Genomic DNA, 21,192 nt, shown 5'->3' on the forward strand with positions numbered 1-21,192 from the left:
GTTGAATGAAATTGAGGTAAACCACTTGAATTGCCATGTAACATTGTATGGGCCAGAAGGTAATTTGCATGGTGAAGTGGATACTATAAGAGCATGTACAATGCATCCAGCAGTTATGTACGATGGCACCATCATATCAAAGAAAAAAATTGAAGAGTTCCATGAAACTGTTTCTGTAAGACTTCTACCCAGTTATGATTCTAAAACAAGTCATGACGAAATCAACTGTTGCACCATCTAAACTTTTATGTGTTGCAGACTTTCAGTCCAAGTTTATTCTACTGACAGAGCTGACAGCATGGAAAGTATGTGTGGGCGGAAGTTAATCTAACCTAGACCATGCAAAAGGCGCATATGTCATATTAAGATTGTTCGATGAACTTGAGGCCTGAAAGTTATTTGCATGGAGAAAGTGATAATAAAAGACCATGCATAATGCATCCAACAGTTAAACTACATTCCTTGAACAGAAGAATATAATTCACTTAGACATTCACACAGATTAAAATACTATGCAGACCAATTGTTTTCCACTGAAGGAATATAATTAGTCAGAACAGAGACAGTAATTATTACAGTTTTGGCTGTGGATTTTTATAATGCAAAACAATGCTCAGGGTTCCATGGATCCCAAAAGAAATTATTTAATGGTCCAATAATTGTCCTCATTCTCCCTTATATAGAAGTTTCGAAGTGACATCTCACCTGGCAAATGGCAGATCAATTGTCAAGGTTGAAGTATAAAAACTAATGCTGAATAAATAATTTCCAAAATGAAACCCATTATTGACACGTTCAGAAATCATCACTAAGAAGTATATACACAAAATTAATCTGAAGAATGTCTAATGAACTATACCATGTTTAATCTGGTAACCGAGATTCCTATAAGAAAAGAGCACGATATTCATCAGCCTCCCGAGCCATTTCTTCTGATGTTCTGTCTTTCCTTTCCTTGTCAAGATCAAGTTTCTCCTTGAGCTCCTTCTCTTTCTCATTTATCTGTTAAAAGATCAATTACGGATGAGGCTCAAACTCCGATCGACTGGATAAGTTGAGAATTGCTCCAAAAAACAAAACTGAATATGCTTACTGCCTCATAAATTTCATCATTGTTCTCAAAATCTCCACTTTTCCTAGGGAGAATGTGAATATGCACATGTGGAACTCTCTGTCCAGCCTGAGGTCCATCCTGAGACAACAATGGAAAGGAAGCATTTGAGTTTAACAGGAAAAAATTTGCCAAAACCCCTTAACAATAATCAGAATATCAAAGTTCAGGGAAAAGAAAATTGAAACAAGCACCACCAATTATCAAAGATACAGCAGATGAGCAGACAACTTAATATGCAATTATTATTCCCATATCGTGCATTCTCTCTGATGTATACATAAGTTCTTTCTGTATATGAATTCTTCCAAGTGATTCAAGCAATAACAGCACAACCAGCCACTCAAACATGATTTTGACAAAGAGCAAAAAGTCAGAGGATGGTGTGGCGAGCATGCAAACAATTATTCAAATGCAATTCAATATGTAGAACCAGAAATTTTCTGGCACTCGCACATGAAACGGTTAATAAGCATGATATCTTCTATTTCCTTCAGATTCCGAAAATATGTGTATTTGTTTACAAGTTTAAGTGATCTTGTCCCTTGGATAAAATGTGCACATGCCAAGACCAACTTTGATACTGTCATATGCATGTTTAAGTACAAATCCTAGATGTCTGTATGCAGCCTGCTCACTAAACAACACCTGCCCCAACCATGATGTAAGATTGCTTAACAACTTGAGAAATTAATTATTCACCAAGAAGCAATTATGGACCCCATCACCTTGCCATATTGGCAACATTTTTTATTTTATGGCTCTGCAAATGCTGATCTGACAAGTAACATCAAACATGAAGGACAAATGGAATTTATGCTATAATAAAAATGCTCGATACTTAAAGAAAATAGCAAAAGACAATTTATTTTCTATGAGAGAATGAATAACATGGACACACCTTGCGATTGTGCAAATATGCCTAGAGGTATCATAGATGCAAAAGGTCAGACTGGTTGCCAAGCTATTATACTGTAATCAGCTTTCAGACTTCTTGATGCAGTGATAATAACCGATTGTTAAGAGGGAAACTGGAAGGGGGAAAAAAAGATAAGAGGAAAGGAAGTGGAGAATTAGCTAAGAAAACGGAAAGTGAAATATGCCTAGGCAATATATGTAGACCAATAATGAACATCTATCCTCAAGAATGCTTAAATACCACTTTGGCACTCAAGAGCGCTACACCGTTACTTGAGATTGGATATGTTATAGAAGCTAACAGATGAGTCATTCACTTCTTATTAACACTCTAAGAAGAAATATTTTTGAGGCATATGCAAGCATTGAGCTTACAGGATGGAAAGGAAAAGAAAAAGGAGGAAGAAGGAAGAAGTAGAAGAAGAGGGAAGAAAGCTAGAGACAAAGAAAGGAGTCAAGGAAAGGAGACAAGGGACATGGTCTATGGTGCATGCCATTGCCTGTTTCCAGAGAATGACTGGGTGACCATGGAGGGGCAGTAAAATGACCACATGGTCCCCAAGTACAGTAATGCTTCTACATCATTTTATAGATGAATTAGGCCAAATATATGGGCAGGATGAAATCCCAACAAATGTCCATATTAAACCAAAGGCAGCAGAAACTGACTGCTGATGATTCAACAGTCTTATCTTCAACAAGGTTGTACCCAACAACATCTCCAAAAACTCATTTATGGACTAACTCAGTTTAAAAGGAAGCCAATAATATATGACATTCAAAATCTACTATTACCATCTACATAGACCCCAAAGTCTTTCAATTATATCAAAACCTGACCAAGTCTTCATCCTTGTATAACATTCAGAACCGTAGCCCAGATACCGAATAATAGCAGAATTTGAAGACATGATTTACAACAGGATGACAAATCAGAGATTATGGTTTGAGGGTGGGGGGTGTGAAGGCAAAAATTAATACCTCAAAACTAGCTATCCACATATGAATCAGTATATTAGGATTGGCTTCAATTTTTGTTTAAGGCTTCACCAGTGAATGTATCTAAGTTAAATTTTTTTATGTTCCATCCAAGCAAATCAAGGATGAACATTTACAGACACCCATGGGCCATAACCGTATGCTTGAATTATATAGAGGTACTTACCTTTCAGGGTCTGATTATGCCTTACATTTACAAGTTACTGTGTAATCACTTTAGAGAATACAGAATTTTCCACAGGTCAAAAGCCAACAGAGCTAGACCTTAGTGTGTGTGAGAAAGAGAGAGGAGATTGCTTTTTCACTGTGATTAAAAAGAGAGTAAATAACCTTCTCATTTTCAATTTTAAAATTTGAATAGATAGTTTCAAAGCACTTGAAACTATCCTTCTCTTCCCACTAATGGGATTTGAGTGGGGCCTACTCATCATAGGCACCCACTTTTGATTGACACATCCAACTTAATAGTTAGCCTCCGAAGATTAGCTGCAGAAGTGCCGCCAGACTTGTCCTCATGTGCAAGGCACATTGCATCAGCCGTGGAATAATGTTCAAACTCACACATCATGTCATTTTCCATAATGCTCAGCAACACTAATCAAGTTAGGACTTTTTTTTATTTTTTGAACATTGGATGACATGTCAGCCGCATAAGCTGCCATATGGCATCCACATGACATCCATGTCATCATGTATGCCACATGGTCCTAGAATGAACATGCCACATTACCAAGATGATCTATGTGTCAATTCATGTGGTGGACACATCATTTCAGTGTCACCAAATGCTTCAATAAATTTTTTCATCATTAGTCATGTCATCATGCCATGGCCCCCCTTGTAGTGCACTGCGCCTTGCCGTGAAATATGTATAGTGCACATAGATACTGAGCCATGTGTGCCATCCAAAACACACACGAACGCACTTGAGCCACGCACAGCATACTGCAGTGCCGCACACTGAACACACCAGCACATGGGCCTGGTGCTACATGCATGCAACATGCGCACTATGCACAGCATGCACGAGCGCTGTAGCGCCGCATGCACTGTGCACATGTGCTTGGTGTGTCACCTAGAATGTGAGCAGTAGCCCAACACACCAGTGGGACCCCCACTTTAGCACCCATTTGACCCAGGCCTTCATCTAAATCAGATGGCTCACAGCCTAACTTGGAACTACAGACCAGAATTTTTGCACAACAACACCTAGTCCAACAAACAAAACCCATCATCCCACAATCCACCTGCCTTGCTTGGCATACAAGCCAGTGCTATTTGGCTCGGTGGTGTGGGACAGCAATTGAGGATGTTTAAAAATTGCCCATTTTCTCTTATATCAGCGGCCTTACCAGCAGATGGCCTTTCTTCAGCCCACCTCGCCATCAACAGTGGCCATCGTCAACGGCCTCCCACAATCTTTCAGTGGCGATTATTGAGGCCTACGAGGGCTGATTTTTAGGATAGATTTTTTATGTTTATTTAATAATTTGAAGAACGACCACTGTTCTACATTGCCGCCCTCCCACTGTCTAAAGTATAGTATGTACACTTAAATATTACTCACTGGTATACTTAAAAAAAGACTTTGACAGATTAATGCATGGTAATCTATGTTATGAAATATAATAAACAATGGATAATTACTACAACCTACAAATAAATTAAATGGTGATCATCTTCATAACTGGATGTGCATGCTTCCAGAGTAATTATTCATGGACAAACACATCGATCATTAGATGAAGACATTTATACAGACTATGGATTTGATACCAATATTGAAAAATAAATCAAAGTATAGTACAGAGGTATTTACCTTTCGGGATCTGATTATGCCTTACATTTATAGGTCACTGTGTAATCACTTTGGAGAATAGAGAATTTCCCATACGTCAAAAGCCAACAGAACTAGATCTTAGTGAGAGGGAGAGAGGGAGGAGATTGCTTTTTCCCTTTGCTTAAAAAGAAAGTAACCTTCTCATTTTCAATTTTAAAATTTAAATAGGTAGTTTCAAAGTAGTTGAAACTACCCTTCTCTTCCCACTAATGGGATTTAAGTTGGGCCCACTCATCATGGGCATCCACTTTGAACTAACACGTCCAACATTTCAATACTATCCTAAGTGGGATTTGAAACTTTCCATGCTCTATGTATATACATATTTTTTCATGTTTTATGCATATGAATATTTGTATTCATTTTTAATATATGCTCTGCTTCTTCTTGTATCTTTTTCTTTTTGAGTGGGAGTCTATTCTTTCATAAAAATATTTGGTAACCTTGTCGCTTTTGTACAAATTGGACTAAGATGTGAGTATTAAACATTTGCTATGTAGATGGTAAGTTTGGGCACCGCTCAATTTTCAATTCTACATCTCATGCTTATTATAAAATTAGTTACATTATTGACTGGAATGTATATTTCATTGATTGCATTTTTTCCTATATTTGTGGCTGGATGGTCATGATACATACTAGCCCTAAAGATATTTCAATTCCCCGGAATGTGTATAAGTTTCGTACTTATAAAATGGATCTAAAGCATACTATATGGATGCATTTGGATAAGATGTATGACCATCGTTGGGTGCTACAAAGATCACCTTCAAGACGGAGCCTTATCACAGAGGAAGATGAAATCAAAGCCTTAATCCAATCTTTACCAGCTTCTTTTCAAACTCTTGAAAATAATATCAAAGCCGAAAAATTAACAACAGTTAGAGATGTTATGCACGAGATCGAGTTAATGGAGACTAACCTTCTCATTTTCAATTTTAAAATTTGAATATGTAATTTCAAAGCAATTGAAACTATCCTTAGTGGGATTTGAGTGGGGCCCACTCATCATGGACGTCCACTTTGGATTGACACGTCCAACATCTCTCACTCGTATATGATGTGCCAGACTCCTGTTCATAATTTCATACAGGCAAATGACCTATAAGACCTAAAATGAAGCCAAAATAACTATGAACCGATTAGGTTAAATATAGTAGCTTGTGAACTCGCTATACCCCAAACTATAGTAGAGTCCAATGCATCCCTTATTAGATTATACTCTACAACTAATATCCACGTTATCCTCAAGCCCTCACTAGGCACCATGATGGATCGACGTTGGAATTAGTTTATATAGTCTTCCTTTCACACTCATATATTTCATCGACAAGAACAACTGCTTTCCTAGGCATGTCCCTCATTACCAAATCAACCATGGTTGTAGGTAACATGCTAAAGTAGCAAACATTGTTCTTGACGTTTCAACGTATAGTTGAAAGTAAATAAGGGCATAAGATGAAGTACTTAGCTTTGAGGGTCTCATAAAATGAGGAAGCAGGGATCATTTTCTCATTATCCACTCTAGTCGCATTAGCACATATGGTATGAAACACAAGCTATGGTGAATAATCTATATTTAGACCGTATGTGTTTTATAAAAATCCACCATACAGATCTTAGTCCAGTCTCTATCACAAAGTGGCCTGAGACATTAACACATTTGTATCTAAGCCTATAATAGCACATCCATGCTTTTGTCTAAAGTCTCACATCTAGCTTTAATAGGCTTTAAAGTTTAAAGATTCGTGACTTCTTATCGACCATTATAAGATAAATGATTTCATCTTGATATGTCATCAAGGCGACTAATACTTTAGTACCATATTACAAACTGAAACTATATCTAATCTCTACACATTACTAAAATACTAAAGATGAATGCTCATATGAGTAAGCCATTATACTCATTCAACATACTCATTGCGTCAGTATTAAGATATTATACACAAAAGAAATACAAAATCACTAATGACAAAATATCATTAAAAAAATGTATAATATAAATATCAATCTACAACAATAAAATTACATAGCTCAAAAAAAAAAATATTATACACAAAAGAAATATAAAATCATTAATGACAAAATATCATTAAAAAATGTATAATATAAATGTCAATCTACAACAATAAAATTACAAAGCTCACAATCCCAAAAACTTAATATGAGATTGATACACATCTCTAGCAACAGATTTTGTGAGTGGGTCAATAGCCATTCGATGTGTAAGTATATATTGTAAGACGACTTCATTCTGTGACACCATGTCTTCACATAGTTGTATTTGACATCAATGTGTTTGGTCTTGCAATGGTATTTGAAAGCTTTTGGGTAAGCTACGGCAGCTTGATTATCATAATAGATTTTCACCGACTCATTAGCATTAGTGACAACTCCCAAATTGTGCAAGAATCTCTTCAGCCAAACACTCTCTTGCACTGTATTTGCAGATGCGACAAATTCCGCCTCCATGGTGGACAATGCAATACATGTCTGTTTCTTATTGGCCCATGAAATGGCTCCATTGTTTAGCAAGAATACAAATCCTGATGTTGATTTGCGCTCATCTAGGTCACTTGCCCAATCAGCATCTATGTAGCCAACAAGTACAAATCCTCTCCTTGGTAACAAAGGGAATAATGTGCAGTGCCTTTGAGATATCGTAAAATCTTCTTGATAGATCTCTAATATGTCAGTCCTGAATTTGTTTGATATGAGCTTATTAGACCCATGGCATAAGTAATATCAGGCCTTGTACAAATCATGATATACATTAAACTCCCAACGGTGCAGGAATATAGAATTCTAGATATATTTTGTTTTTCTTCTAGAGTTTTTGGGCACATTTTGAGGCTAAGAGATTTGCCTTTTGTAATAGGAGTATCATTGGATTTGCAATTATACATGTTGAATCGTTCAAGAATTTTTGTAATATATGGCTCTTGCAACAGAACTAGAAATTTCTTTGAATGATCATGTTGAATTTTAACACCAAGTATATATTCAGCTTCACTCATATCCTTCATATCAAAATTAGAGGATAACCATTTTTTAATAGTTAAGACAAACTCCTTACTATTTAAAGCCAATAAAAAATCATCCACATAAAGAGATAGAATTATAAATAAATGTTTAGATCGTTTGACATGCACATAATGGTCTTCATTGATCAATTGAAAATCATATGAAATGATTGCTTAATGAAATTTTAAATACTATTGCCTAAATGACTATTTAAGGCCATAAATTGACTTTGGAAGTTTGCAAACTTTTTGTTCTTGGCCAGAAGCAACAAAATCTAGAGGATGTTGCATGTAGATTTCCTCATTCAGTTCTCCATTGAGAAAGCTGTCTTAACATCCATTTGATGCAATTTTAAGTCTAAATATGCAACAATGGCTAAAATCAAGCGAATGGAGGTAAATCTCACCACTGGAGAGAGTTTTCTCATAATCTATATCCTCCCGTTGGGTATAACCTTTTGCTACTAAAGGAGCCTTATACCTCTTAATTATGCCATCGACATTACGCTTAACTTTAAAAATCCATTTGTTTCCAATTGCTTTCCTTCGTGGGGGAGATCAACCAAGTTTTAAACTTAATATAGGCGCATTGACTCCATTTCTTTTTCTATTGCATTTCTCCATTTTTTTTGTGCCGGACAAGAGAGTGCCTCTTGGACATTTTTGGGTTCAACGTCATTGGAAAAGGAAGACAAGAAAATGTCTCCTTTATATATGAACGCCTCACCTTCAATATCAAAACATCGACGAGGAACACCTTTATGTTCACTACAACGTAAATGTCCACCGTGGGGTATGTTCACAGAACTGCTCCCACTTAAATTAAGAGGTAGTTATAATATTTTAACCCTCTCTATTGATTGATAGGGATCACTTCATTTATCAGGATCTTCCATCTTAAAGTGGTTAAAGTCCTTTGTAACTCACCCTTGCTTAAAAAAAATCTTCTACAAAAGTCGCATCTTGTGACTCAATTTTTGAAATACTTGTATCTGTTTGTTCACCAATGAACATATGTCCTTTGGAGTATTCAGAATTTCTGATAAAGATACACCTTTTCCCATGGGATCCAATTTCCCATATTTATGAAAAAGGTCGTGAACATATGCAGCCGATCCTTAGGATCTTAAATGATTAAGTTCAGATTTCCTATCTGACCATAATTCGTAAGGTGTGAAAGTAACAGATTTGGAGGATACTTGATGAAGTATATAGACAGCCGTAAGTAAAGCATCTCTCCAAAACAAAATGAAAAGCTTCACTTGTACCATCATTGACCTAACCATTTCTAAAAGGATTCTATTCCTTTTCACAACATCATTTTGTTGAGTACCAGAAATAATTAATTGCCATAAAATACGCTTCTGATCACGTTACTCTTTGAATTGATCAAAAAGATATTCACAACCTCAATCAGTCCTCAAGGCTTTAATAGTGAGGTTTACTTGATTTTCTGCCATTATAAGAAAACATCTGAAACAATCTAATACTTCTGACTAATGAAAAATCAAATAAACAACACCATATCATGAATAATCATCAATAAACATGATGAAATATGAGGCATCATGCCTCGCCCTCATATTCATTGGTCCACAAATGTCAGAATGAACGAGTTGCAATGGAAGTTCGGCTCTAGTATCTTTCCCAATAGATTTTTTAGTAATTTTTCCAACCAAGCAATGCTCACATATGGACAAGTTTATATGATTGAGTTGGCCAAAAAGGCTCTCTCTTGCTAATCGAGTTAATCTTTCTTGCCCAATGTGTCCTAATCGTGTATGCCATACTTTTGCATCACAGAAAAGAACTACTAGATACAATTAAAGAAAAATAACTATTTTTATCAATATAATTGTAATCTATGTCCAAAACCATAAAACCATTTGAAATAAATCCAGACACACAATATACAATGCCAAAGTATATAGAAAAACAACCACCATGAAAGTTAAAAGAGTAACGAAGGCCTAAGAGGACTTTTACTAAAACTAAATTCCATCGAATGTCATGGGCATATAGGACATTATATAGGAGCAAAGTACGACTACCACGCAGCTATAGTTTGCAAGTTCTAACATCTTTAACTTCAGCTTTTGAATTATTTCCTACATATATCCATCTCATATCGGCTGGAATCCGAACGAAACTCCATATATGCTTCATGATCTCGAGTTATGTGGTCCGTCACTCCTGAGTCTACAATCCACACATGATAAGAATCAGTCAGAAATAAGCAACCAGAAATATAAAGATCTGAAGCACAGTCAGGACAAACATTTTTCAGCTCAGTACACTCCCAAGCGAAATGACCCTGCTTTCAACAATTACAATCGTCTTGCTTTTATCCTTCTATGTGCCTTGCCTTCCTGTGCTTGCCGAAATTCACTTGATTTTCCTATGATTGCACCTTTTTACCCTTCTTGAAGATCTTCCAACCTCTTTTATGCTTAGAGCACAAAGCTCCTACTTTGGATGTTTCAACAACAAACACATCATCAGAAGATTTGACAACCTCAAGGCACTCATCTTCTAACTCTAAGTGACGTGCAATATCATCAAAAGTTATCATATTTTTATTGTGGGTCATATTAATCTTTATGTGCCCCCAAGAGCTAGGTAAAGATCTTATCACAACCTGAACCTGTTGCTCATCTACCAAAACATATGACCAACATTATGAAGCTCCCGAACCATATTTGACATCTCACATAAATGCTGCCTCATACTCGTATTTGGCCGCTTTTTGTAAGTGTCAAACTTAATAGTAGCCTCCAAAGTTTGGTTACAGAAGTGCCGCCAAACTTATCCTTAAGTGCAAACCACATTGCATTAGCCATGGATTACTGTTCAAACTCACATCACGTCATTTTCCATAGTGCTCAACAACATTATGCAAGCAGTACTATTTTTCTTTTTCCAAACTTCAAAATTTTGTCGGTCATGACAATATTGAACATATTGCCAGTGGCAATTCAACTATAGTGTTATCCAATGCTTTCAGAGCCTCTTGCTCTTTAAGGATGTATTGAACTTTACAGTGCCAAATATCAAGATTTTCACCATTAAGTTTCTCACCCTTCTTCAAGTCAGCCATAATTTATTTCAATGCTATTTCAAGTAAGCTACATAAAATGTACATCACAAAATTAATACTAAAACATAATAATTTTGTTACAAATAACAAAATAAGATAACAAAAATTAAGCATAAGACATGGAATCGAAAATTGAGCAATGCCCAAAATTACCATCCACATAGCAAATTTTAATACTCATATCTTAGTCCAATTTGCACAAAATTGACAAGATTAACAAATATTCATATGAAAAAATAGACTCCCACTCAGAACAAAGGCACAAGAAAGCAAGCATATATTAGAAATGAATACAAATATTCACATACATAAAATATGAAAAGATATTTACATACATAGCGCATGGAAAGTTTTATCTTAATAAGAAAATTTACATCTATCTATTGGATATTTAAATTTCTTCATGAAATAAAAAACCTTTCTTTGCTTTATAATTCTTGTTGCTACTTTCATATTCCATTACATCCTTGGCATTTTTTCTTAAGCATTTTGTGTTTTGCATGTGACATATTATTGTTAAGGGACAAGATAGTTGATCTACTTAGTTGAGATATAATGTCGTGCTCCTCCATTAAATCAATCTCGAGCATAACATCTCTAAAAGTTCTCAATCTTCTAGCTTTGACATTATTTTCAAGAGTTTGAAAAGAATCTAGTAAAGACTGGATTAAGGCTTTGATTGCTTCTTCTGTGATAAAGCTCCATCTCAAAGGTGTTCCTTGTAGCACCCAATGATGGTCATACATCTTATCCAAATCCATATGGTATGCTTTAGATTCATTTTATAAGTATGAAACTTATCCATATTCTAACGAATTGAAAAATCTTTAGAGTCAGTATGTATCATGACCATCTATCCCAAAACATAGAGTAAAATGCAATCAATGAAATATACATTCCAATCAATAATGTAACTAATTTTATAATTTATAAAATTTGTATACATTCAATAGTAATATATATAATTATATTTATAATTTTTTTTTAAACATTGGATGACACGGCAGCCACATAAGCTACCATGTGTCAGCCATGTGGCATCACATGACATCCATGTCATCATGTATGCCACATGGTCCAAGTACATTGTATCTAGTATGTGTCTAAGTACATTGTATCTGGTAGCCTATAAAAGTCCTTTGAGAGGCTAAAAGTAAGAAATAATAATCCCTTTCTCTTCTCTCTTTTGATCATGGTATCAGATCCTAACCCTATTTCTAATCAAAACTACCGCCTCCTCCACAGCCTTCCATCTCACCATCTCCCATCTCTCCCACGCTGTCAAGTTCTTTTTGGCCATTGAGAAAGGAGAAGATTACCGTAGGAGCACTAGGCTGCGATCATCCATGCAAGGAAGAGGGTGAGACCGCCTCATCACCGATTAGCCTCTCATCGATCAGCCCCATGTCTTCGCCCTCATCCATGTCGTCCTCATCTGACGCACCCATGCCCTCAACATCATTCTTGACGATGTTGCCATTCTCCCTAGATGTCGCCGCCTATAGCATCTAAATCTGCCACAGACATCTTCTCTTTGCAACAGGGGGATCTCTCAATCCAGGAGTACTACAGCATTCTTCAGAGAAAGAGGACAAAGCTTGCCCAGTATCATCTCCTCACTGCTGATGTTTCTGTTCTTTAACAGCAGTGTGAGAAATTCTATGTAACGAAGTTTCTTTCCGAGCTTAATCCCTCTCTTTCATGTTCGAGCTCAACTCATGGCCGATGATAGCATTTCCACCTTGAGCAACGCTATGAGTCGAGATCTATGTGTTACTGAGTTGCAACCTACATCTTCTCCATCTATGGAGAACACTGCTCTTGCTGTTGGTACTCGTAGCGCCAAGGGAGTCGTGGAGGTCGTGGACGTGGACGTAACTCTTTCCTACCATGTCCATATTGCAGGCGCTCAAATCATCCTGTTGCGCGTTGTTGACAGAAATTTGGGAAGCCTCCTACCTCTTGTCTTGCTAGTGCTGCATCCTTTATAGTTCCATCTGACGTTGGTGCCTCTCTTGCCACTAATGACTCAGTTCTGATTTCACGGACTGACTACGAGCGATTTCTCTAGTCCATCAGTGCCTGCACATCTTCAGCTCCACCAGTTGCATCTCCTATTCTTGGGATGGCTACTGCAGTCACTCCTGGTATGTCTTGATTATTAGATTCAAGTGCTTCTTTTCATGTCACAGATAATGGAGATCTTTTTTCTACATACACTCCATTGTCTTATGTGCTATCCGTCACTATTATGGATGGCACTTCAATTCCTATTCTTGGACGTGGTACTGTGAGGATTTTTCCTACTCTCACTCTTATAGATATCCTATATGCTCCTAAATATCATTTGAATTTGTTATCTATTAGATGTCTTGTCAAATTCTTAAACAACTCAGTTACGTTTTGCCCTTCTCGTTGTCTCTTTCAGGATCTCAGCACAAGAAAGATGATTGGTGGCAGTGTTAAGGTGGATGGAGTTAACTTCCTTGCTAGTACTTCATCTCCTGCTTGTGCGATATTGTCATCTTCCATTTCACCTTATTAGTGGCACTATCGTCTTAATCATCCATCTATAGAAGTTCTGAAGAATCTTGATCTTCTCCCTAGATCTTCGGATAGTCTTGAATGTGAAGCTTGCCAGTTAGAAAAGCATCACAGAGTGTCCTTCCTTCTTCTATTAGTAAGCGTTGTTCTTCTCTCTTTATGCTAATCCATTCGGATATCTGAAGTCCAAATTCTGTCCTGATCCGATTAGATTTTAGATATTATGTGATTTTGTCGATGACCACACTAGGATGATCTAGTTGTATCTCCTCAAATGTCAGTTTGAAGTCTTTCTATATTTCAAAATTTTTATTATGAAATAAAAATTCAGTTTTCTACATCTATTAAAATTCTTCGCACTGATAATACCTCTAAATACATGCAATCCAATTTTTCAGATTTTTGTGCTTCTCATGGTATACTACATCAGACCTCATGTCCTTACACCTCTCAACAGAATGGAGTAGTTGAAAGAAAACATAGACATCTTTTAAATGTGGCGCGAACTCTTATGTTTCATATGCAGGTACCTAAACTTTACTAGGGTGATGCTGTTCTTACATCATGTTATCTTATAAATAAGGCTTCATCAAGTATATTGGATAGAAAATCTCTATTTTTCATTCTCTATCCCTCTGCGGATCCCTTCTCACTCACCCCACGAGTGTTTGGATGCCTGTGTTTCGTGCATCTCTTTGGACCTGGCAAAGACAAATTCTCTCCTCGATCTGTTTGTTGTATCTTTCTGGGATATTTTCGTACTCAGAAAGGATACTGATGTTATGATCCTCTTTCTAGATGATATTGTCTCTGCTGATGTCTCATTATTTGAGACCACTCCATTCTTTCCCATCTCTTTCGAGTCGTCTGATGTTCCTCTACTACCTATTGCTCCTTCTCCTAATACTTCCATAGCTCCACCTTCTAGTAATTCTACTTCTCCACCTTTGCAAGTTTACAGTCGTCGCAAAAAAAGAGCTCTTCCATCTTTACCACCATCGACTATGTCATCTCCATCTAAGATTCCTGCTGACAATCTCTCAGATTCTGATTTGCCCATTGCGTTATGAAAAGATAAACGATCTTGTACTTTGCATCCAATATCTACCTCCATGACTTTTGATTATCTTCTATCTTCTTTTCGATCTTTTGTTGGATCTCTGTCTTACATATCTATTCCCAAAACCTATCAGGAGGCTCAATCTAATCCCAGATAGAGATAGGCCATGGATGAAGAGGTGGCTGCTCTAGTCAGTCGTGGCATTTGGGAGTTAGTATCACCACCATCCAATGTTCATCCTGTTGCATGTCGATGGGTCTTTACGGTCAAGTACCAATCTGATGGCACTGTAAAGCATTTTAAGGCTCATCTTATCACTAAAGGATACACCCAAATCTATGATGTTAACTATTTTGAGACTTTTCTCCAATTGCTCGTCTCAACTCAGTCTAAATTCTCTTCTCCATTGCAATTAATCAGGACTGAAAAATATATCAAATGAATGTAAGTAATGCATTTTTATATGGAGATTTGTCTGAGATTGTTTATATGGAGCAACCTCTGGGATATGTTGCTCAAGGAGAGAAAGTTTGCAAGCTAAGGAAAGCTATCTATGGCCTCAAACAGAGTCCAAGGGCCTGGTTTGACAAATTTTATCAAGTAGTTGGTAAAATTGGACTTCAAGTCTGATCACTCAATTTTTGTGAAGCAAATGTCCTTGGGATTGGTTGTTCTTGCTGTATATGTGGATGATATTCTTCTGACAGGTAGTAATTATGATAAGGTTATTCGGATCAAAGAACACTTAGAGAATCATTTTGTCTCTATAAATTTGGACCAACCTCGGTATTTTCTAAGAATTGAAGTGGCATATGGGTCGCAAAGAGTGTTTCTTTCTCCAAGAAAATATGCCACTGATTTATTGATGGAGACAGGCTTACTTGATTGTAAACCAAGTTCTACTCCTATTGATTCTCAATTACCATCAGAGATTGATGATTCTGGAGATGAATTTAAGGATGTCACTCAGGACCGTAGACTAGTGGGGAAGCTTATCTATTTGACAGTCATAAGACCTGACATTTCTTTCACTGTGGGGGTAGTTAGTCAATGTATGCAGAAGCCTAAGATATGTCATTGGGATGCTGCGTTGAAAGTCTTGCATTATATTAAGAGAGTCCCAGAAAAAGATCTTTTGTATAAAAAAAATGGATATTTATAAATTGAAGCCTATTCTGATGCAGACTATGCTGGCTCGATGAGTGACAGGAGATCCACATCAGATTTTTGCATCTTTGTTAAAGAAAATCTTGTCACATGAAAAAGTAAAAAATATATAGTGGTGGCCCGTTCAAATGCTGAGGCTGAGTATAAAGCAATGGCTCACACAACTTGTGAGATGATGTTGGTTAATTCTTTGTTAGGAGAACTTGGTGTATCTTGTTCTGAGCCTATGGTGATGCATTGTGACAATTAGTCTGCTATATACATTGCAAACAATCCTATTTTTCATAAACAGACTAAACATATTAAGGTCGATTGTCACTTCGTTCGGAATGCTGTTCCGTCAGGAAAGATTATTACTCCCCACATAATATCAGAAGATCAGTTGGCTGATATCCTTATCAAGGCTCTTGGGCCTACTCGTTTTTCTTTTTTATGTACCAAGCTGGAAATGTTTGATATATATGCTCCAGCTTGAAGGGGAGCGTGAAAGAAGAAATATAGTATGTAATTATAGTTTTAGTATGATTATAACCAATTTGGTTATAACCATATATTAAGATCTCATCATATTTAGGATGTGTCTAAGTACACTGTATTTAGTATGTATCCAAGTGCATTGTATCTAGTAGCCTATAAAGACCCTTTGAGAGGCTAAAAGAAAGAAATAATAATTTCTTTCTCTTCTCTTATTTGATCAGTCGTGCTCCTCCATTAACTCAATCTCAAGCATAACATCTCTAAAAGTTGTCAATCTTCTAGCTTTGACATTGTTTTCAAGAGTTTGAAAAGAATCTAGTAAAGACCGGATTAAGGCTTTGATTGCATCTTCTTCTGTGATAAAGCTCCATCTCAAAAGTGATCCTTGTAGCACCAGTGAAGGTCATACATCTTATCCAAATCCACATAATATGCTTTAGATCCATTTTATAAGTATGAAACTTATCCACATTCTGGCGAATTGAAAAATCTTTAGGGCCAGTATGTATCATGACCATCTATCCCAAAACATAGAGAAAAATGCAACCAATGAAATATGTATTCCAATCAATAATGTAACTAATTTTATAATTTATAAAAATTATATACATTCAATAATAATATATATAATTATATTTATAGTTTTTTTTTTAACATTGGATGACATGACAGCCACATAAGCTGCCATGTGTCAACCATGTGGCATCCACATGACATCCATGTTATCATGTATGCCACATGGTCCTAGAATGAACATGCCACGTCACTAAGATGTGTTGTGCCAATTCATGCGATGGATATATTATTTCAGTGTCATCTAATATTTTAACAAATTCTAATCAATTTTCATCATTGATCATGTCATCATGACGTGGCACCCCTTGTACTGCACTCACACTACCGTGAAATATGTACAGTGCACATAGATACTGCAAAGACATGCGTGCCATCCAAAACGTACACGGACGCTCTTGAGCCGTGCATAGCAAGTTACAGTGCCACACACTGCACACACCAGCGCATGGGCTTGGTACAACATGCGTGCTGTGCACTACATGCACGAGCATTGCAGTGCCGCACACAGGGTGCACATGCGTGTGGCGCCCCATGAAACCAGCCTCATGCGGTACCTCTCTACTTCAGAGGCAGAGATCACCTAGAATGTGAGCAACAGCCCAACACACCAGCAGGGCCCCCCACTTTAGCACCCATTTGACCCAGGCCTTGATCTGAATCAGATAGCTCACAGCCTAACTTGGAACAGTAGGCCAGAATTTTTGCACAATAACACCCGGTCCAACAAACATAACCCATCATCCCACCATCCGCATGCTTTGCTTGGGTTACAAGCCAGTGCTATTTGGCTCGGTGGTGTACGACAGCAATGGAGGATGTTTAAAAATCACTAATTTTCTCTTATATTAGCGGCCTTGCTGGCAGATGGCCTTTCTTCAGCCCACCTCACCACCAACAGTATACTCCATCAGGAATGGACTCCCACTGTCTTTCAGTGGCGATTATTGAGGCCTGCAAGGGCTGACTTTTAGGACAGGTTTCTTATGTTTATTTAATAGTTTAAAGAGCAGCCATTGTTCTGCATTGCTGCCCTCCCATTATCTAAAGTACAGTATGTACACAATGTGCAGAAATTACATACTACTCACCAGTATTCTTCAAAAAAACTTTGATAGATTAATGCAGAGTAATATATGCTATGAAATATAATAAACAATGGATACTTACTACTACGACCTGCAGATAAATTAAATGGTGATCGCCTTCATAACTAGATATGCATGCTTCCAAAGTAATTATTCATGGACAAGCACATCGATCATTAGACGAAGACATTTATACAGTATGGATCTGATACCAATATTGAAAGATAAATCAAAGTACAATACAGAGGTACTTACCTTTCAGGATTTGATTGTGCCTTATGTTTACAGGTCACTATATAATCACTTTTGGAGAAAACAGAATTTTCCATAGGTCCAAAGCCAACAAAATTGGATCTTAGTGAGAGAGAGAGAGAGAGAGAGAGAGAGAGAGGGAGGAGATTGCTTTTTCCCTTTGGTTAAAAATAGAGTAACCTTCTCATTTCCAATTTTAAAATTTGATAGGTAGTTTCAAAGCAGTTGAAACTACCCTTCTCTTCCCACTAATGGGATTTGAGTGGGGTCCACTCATCATGGGCCTCCACTTTGGATTGACACGTCCAACAAATTACTTGATCTTTTCAAGGTTGAAAAGGAAACATGCCATATATTTGTATACCCATAAATTATACTTTCAAAGAAACAGAAGAGCATAATAAGAATGCAAGCTAGGCATAGCAGAGAAGCAGCTCAATACATCTCAAATAATGTTATGCTGATTATAGCACAATCTAGTATCTAAATTTTGCTTGTGCATAGTCCATGTAGCTCAAAACAAAAGCTTTGCATGAAAGTAATGAATATAACTGGAAAAGAGAGGGCTAAAGATGGTGACTTTGATAATTTATCATAGGTATGCTAATCAAGAGGCAAAGCAACCACTCAAGCATGATATACAATGAAATGCTTGAACTTCTTGAGACACATTATAATCACAGAACATGATATATCTAACATATTGAACTTACATAATGCATAACAATGATTATGCCGGGCTGCCCTTTTTTATATAATGCATAACAATGATTGAAGGAAAGTCTACTTATGTTACTTGAATTGTAAATGTCAGTGAGGATGCCTCATGATAACGCTCAAGTCGGCCACAAACTTCTTTTGCAGTAAGCCATAAATCACAAGTCTCGTCAGCACTGAGATCAACAAAACGCTTCACTTCGCGCCTCGAGCACACAAGCACATGTGGACAATGTTAAGGTCAACCTTTGACACAAGTGCCTTGCAAGAATGTTAACATAACAGCCTAATATATATCATACCAAACCAATCACAGACATGCATACCATAGATATACACATTAAAATGTTGTATATGCATCCATCACAGACATGCAAATGTAAGAACACAATCATGCAAGTTTTATGATATCAGTGCGTATTTGTACATAAAGCATTTGCAGACTCGTTGATCTCACATGAAGACAGAAAAATTGCATCCCTCCTTGCAATCACGGATGTCCAAAGATACAGCTTTAAGTTATGTAGGGCAATTTAAACATGCTCTTTTCAAATTTGAGAGTTGGACGATCCATATATGCATGCAAGTGGCTATGCATATATCGCTTTAAAGGATTAATAGATGACCAGTAATAACAGAGAAACACTAAGGTAGTTCCACACATATACATGTACATCCACACCTAATCATGCACACGTATATCCTCAATCAAACTCATCTAATAGAGATGAATGGACTAGTTCCTTCACGAAAAGGATATGACCTGCAAAAATTTTGAGAAAAAATTAGAAGAGACACGGTAAAATGGGGAAAGGAATGACTCAATAGATATGTAAGTCTTAATGAGAGAAAGACGGTTGAAATCAACAGAGAATTCGAGAAAAAAAGAATGTCTAGATGTTAAAAGAAGAACTTTTACAAAGATCTACAAAAAAAAAAATTTAAAAAAAAAATCCCCATGACGACATCAGAACCATGACAAATAATCTACTTTTCAGCTTAGAAATCATCCTCTACAAGATTTTAAAACTAATTTGCTATCTAAAATGGCAGAAAAATATAAATACAAGTGCAGTAAGCTACCGATTGCAATATATACTGTTAAAATGCCAATCATGCTGCTGAACAGAAAAGTTCCAACATGGTTGCCAAGTAACCGAGATTTTTTCATAGAAATAGTTCTCAAAACCTTCTTCCTATATAAAACAATACATAACGCGGTACAATCTTTACCCCAGCAAAGCAACCGTTCCACTCAAAAATCTTCCAATAAAGCTAGCCGGATCAAAGGAAGAAGAGAACCGTACCCGGGAGAACAGGCCTGAGGTTGACCATGGCGAAGGAGAGCGGTGTGGAGTAGAACACCAGGCTGCGGTCGATCTTGTGCGGCCCGAAAGTATAGGTGGTCGTCTCCGCCTCCATCCCAGCTCTCGCGCCGAATCAACGGCGGTTAAGAGTCAACGCGAGCTCGGGAGGGAGGCAGTGCGGAGAGGACGGGCCTCGGTCGCGCGAGAACGCCAGGCCTGCTCCCCCCTTGTTGGGAGCTATAAAAAAACCTCCAAACCGAAGCACGCTTATCCTTCGCCCGCATGCGGCCCCACTTCCAACCGTCGGCAGCCCGCACGGCCCAAATGTCAAAATGGGCTGGCCCGGTCCAGCCCAGCTTGACCCATAAGAACCTAAAATTTGATGGGCTGGATCTAACCGGCCTCAGTCGTGCGAGAGCGCCAAGCCTGCTCCCTCCTTGTTGGGAGCTATAAAAAAACCTCCAAACTAAAGCACACTTATCATTCGCCCGCATGCGGCCCCACTTCCAACCATCAGCAGCCCGCACGGCCCAAACTTAGTACTATCAAAATGGGCTGGCCCAGCCCAGCCCACAAGAGCCTAAAATTTGATGGGCTGAGCCGGATTAGGCCCAGCCAAAAAATGAAACATAATATAGCTGGCCCAGCTCATCCTTTAAGGACCGTGGATTGGGCCGGGCCAGCCCATAAGCCTTGAACCTTAAATGACTCAAGAGTGAAGAGTAAAAAAAAGAGAAGCAGAGAGCACGAGAGGGGGGAGCCTCAAGCGATCGAGCCTGGAGAGTAGAAAGAGACCGAGAGAGCCTGAGGAGAGGCCGGAGGTGGCGCGGATCTGACTCGGAGAATAGAGAGATCGAGAGAGCCCGAGGAGGAGGAGCCGCGATCGGATTTGACTTGGAGGTGGGGGTGCCTCAAGCGGTCAAGCCTAAAGAGTGGAGAGAGATCGAAAGAGTTCGAGGAGGACAAGGAGCTGCGACCGGATTTGACTCAAAGATGGTGGCACCGACGAGGAGGAG

General features: G+C 37.7%; 1 protein-coding gene across 2 annotated transcripts; it reads right to left on the reverse strand.

Annotated features, from left to right (window-relative positions):
• Positions 1-508: 508 nt before the first annotated feature.
• LOC105052342 (bifunctional bis(5'-adenosyl)-triphosphatase/adenylylsulfatase FHIT) lies at positions 509-20,408 on the reverse strand. Of its 2 annotated transcripts, none has more exons than XM_010933118.4 (5): positions 20,175-20,408; positions 18,976-19,095; positions 1,094-1,192; positions 860-1,002; positions 509-705 (listed from the first exon to the last, which is right to left on the reverse strand). In XM_010933118.4, exons 1-4 carry the CDS (start codon positions 20,289-20,291, stop codon positions 886-888), a joined length of 453 nt encoding a protein of 150 aa, XP_010931420.1. In that variant the 5' UTR covers positions 20,292-20,408; the 3' UTR covers positions 509-705; positions 860-885. The 2 variants fall into 2 exon arrangements, with proteins under 2 accessions (XP_010931420.1, XP_019708754.1); XM_019853195.3 differs by having other exon boundaries at positions 18,949-19,095; positions 20,175-20,404.
• Positions 20,409-21,192: the final 784 nt, after the last annotated feature.

Source organism: Elaeis guineensis, chromosome 10 (genome assembly GCF_000442705.2).
Source record: "Elaeis guineensis isolate ETL-2024a chromosome 10, EG11, whole genome shotgun sequence".
NCBI lineage: Eukaryota > Viridiplantae > Streptophyta > Magnoliopsida > Arecales > Arecaceae > Elaeis > Elaeis guineensis.

What these genes read in the sequence shown, in the direction of transcription:
- LOC105052342 (XM_019853195.3), bottom strand. Translation starts at nt 20,291, where the DNA reads ATGGAGGCGGAGACGACCACCTATACTTTCGGGCCGCACAAGATCGAC. An exon ending in TCAGGCCTGTTCTCCCGGGT is followed by an intron (nt 19,096 to 20,174) that starts ACGGTTCTCTTC and finishes TAACATTGTCCA; the next exon opens with CATGTGCTTGTGTGCTCGAG. An exon ending in CACTGACATTTACAATTCAA is followed by an intron (nt 1,193 to 18,948) that starts GTAACATAAGTA and finishes TTGTTGTCTCAG; the next exon opens with GATGGACCTCAGGCTGGACA.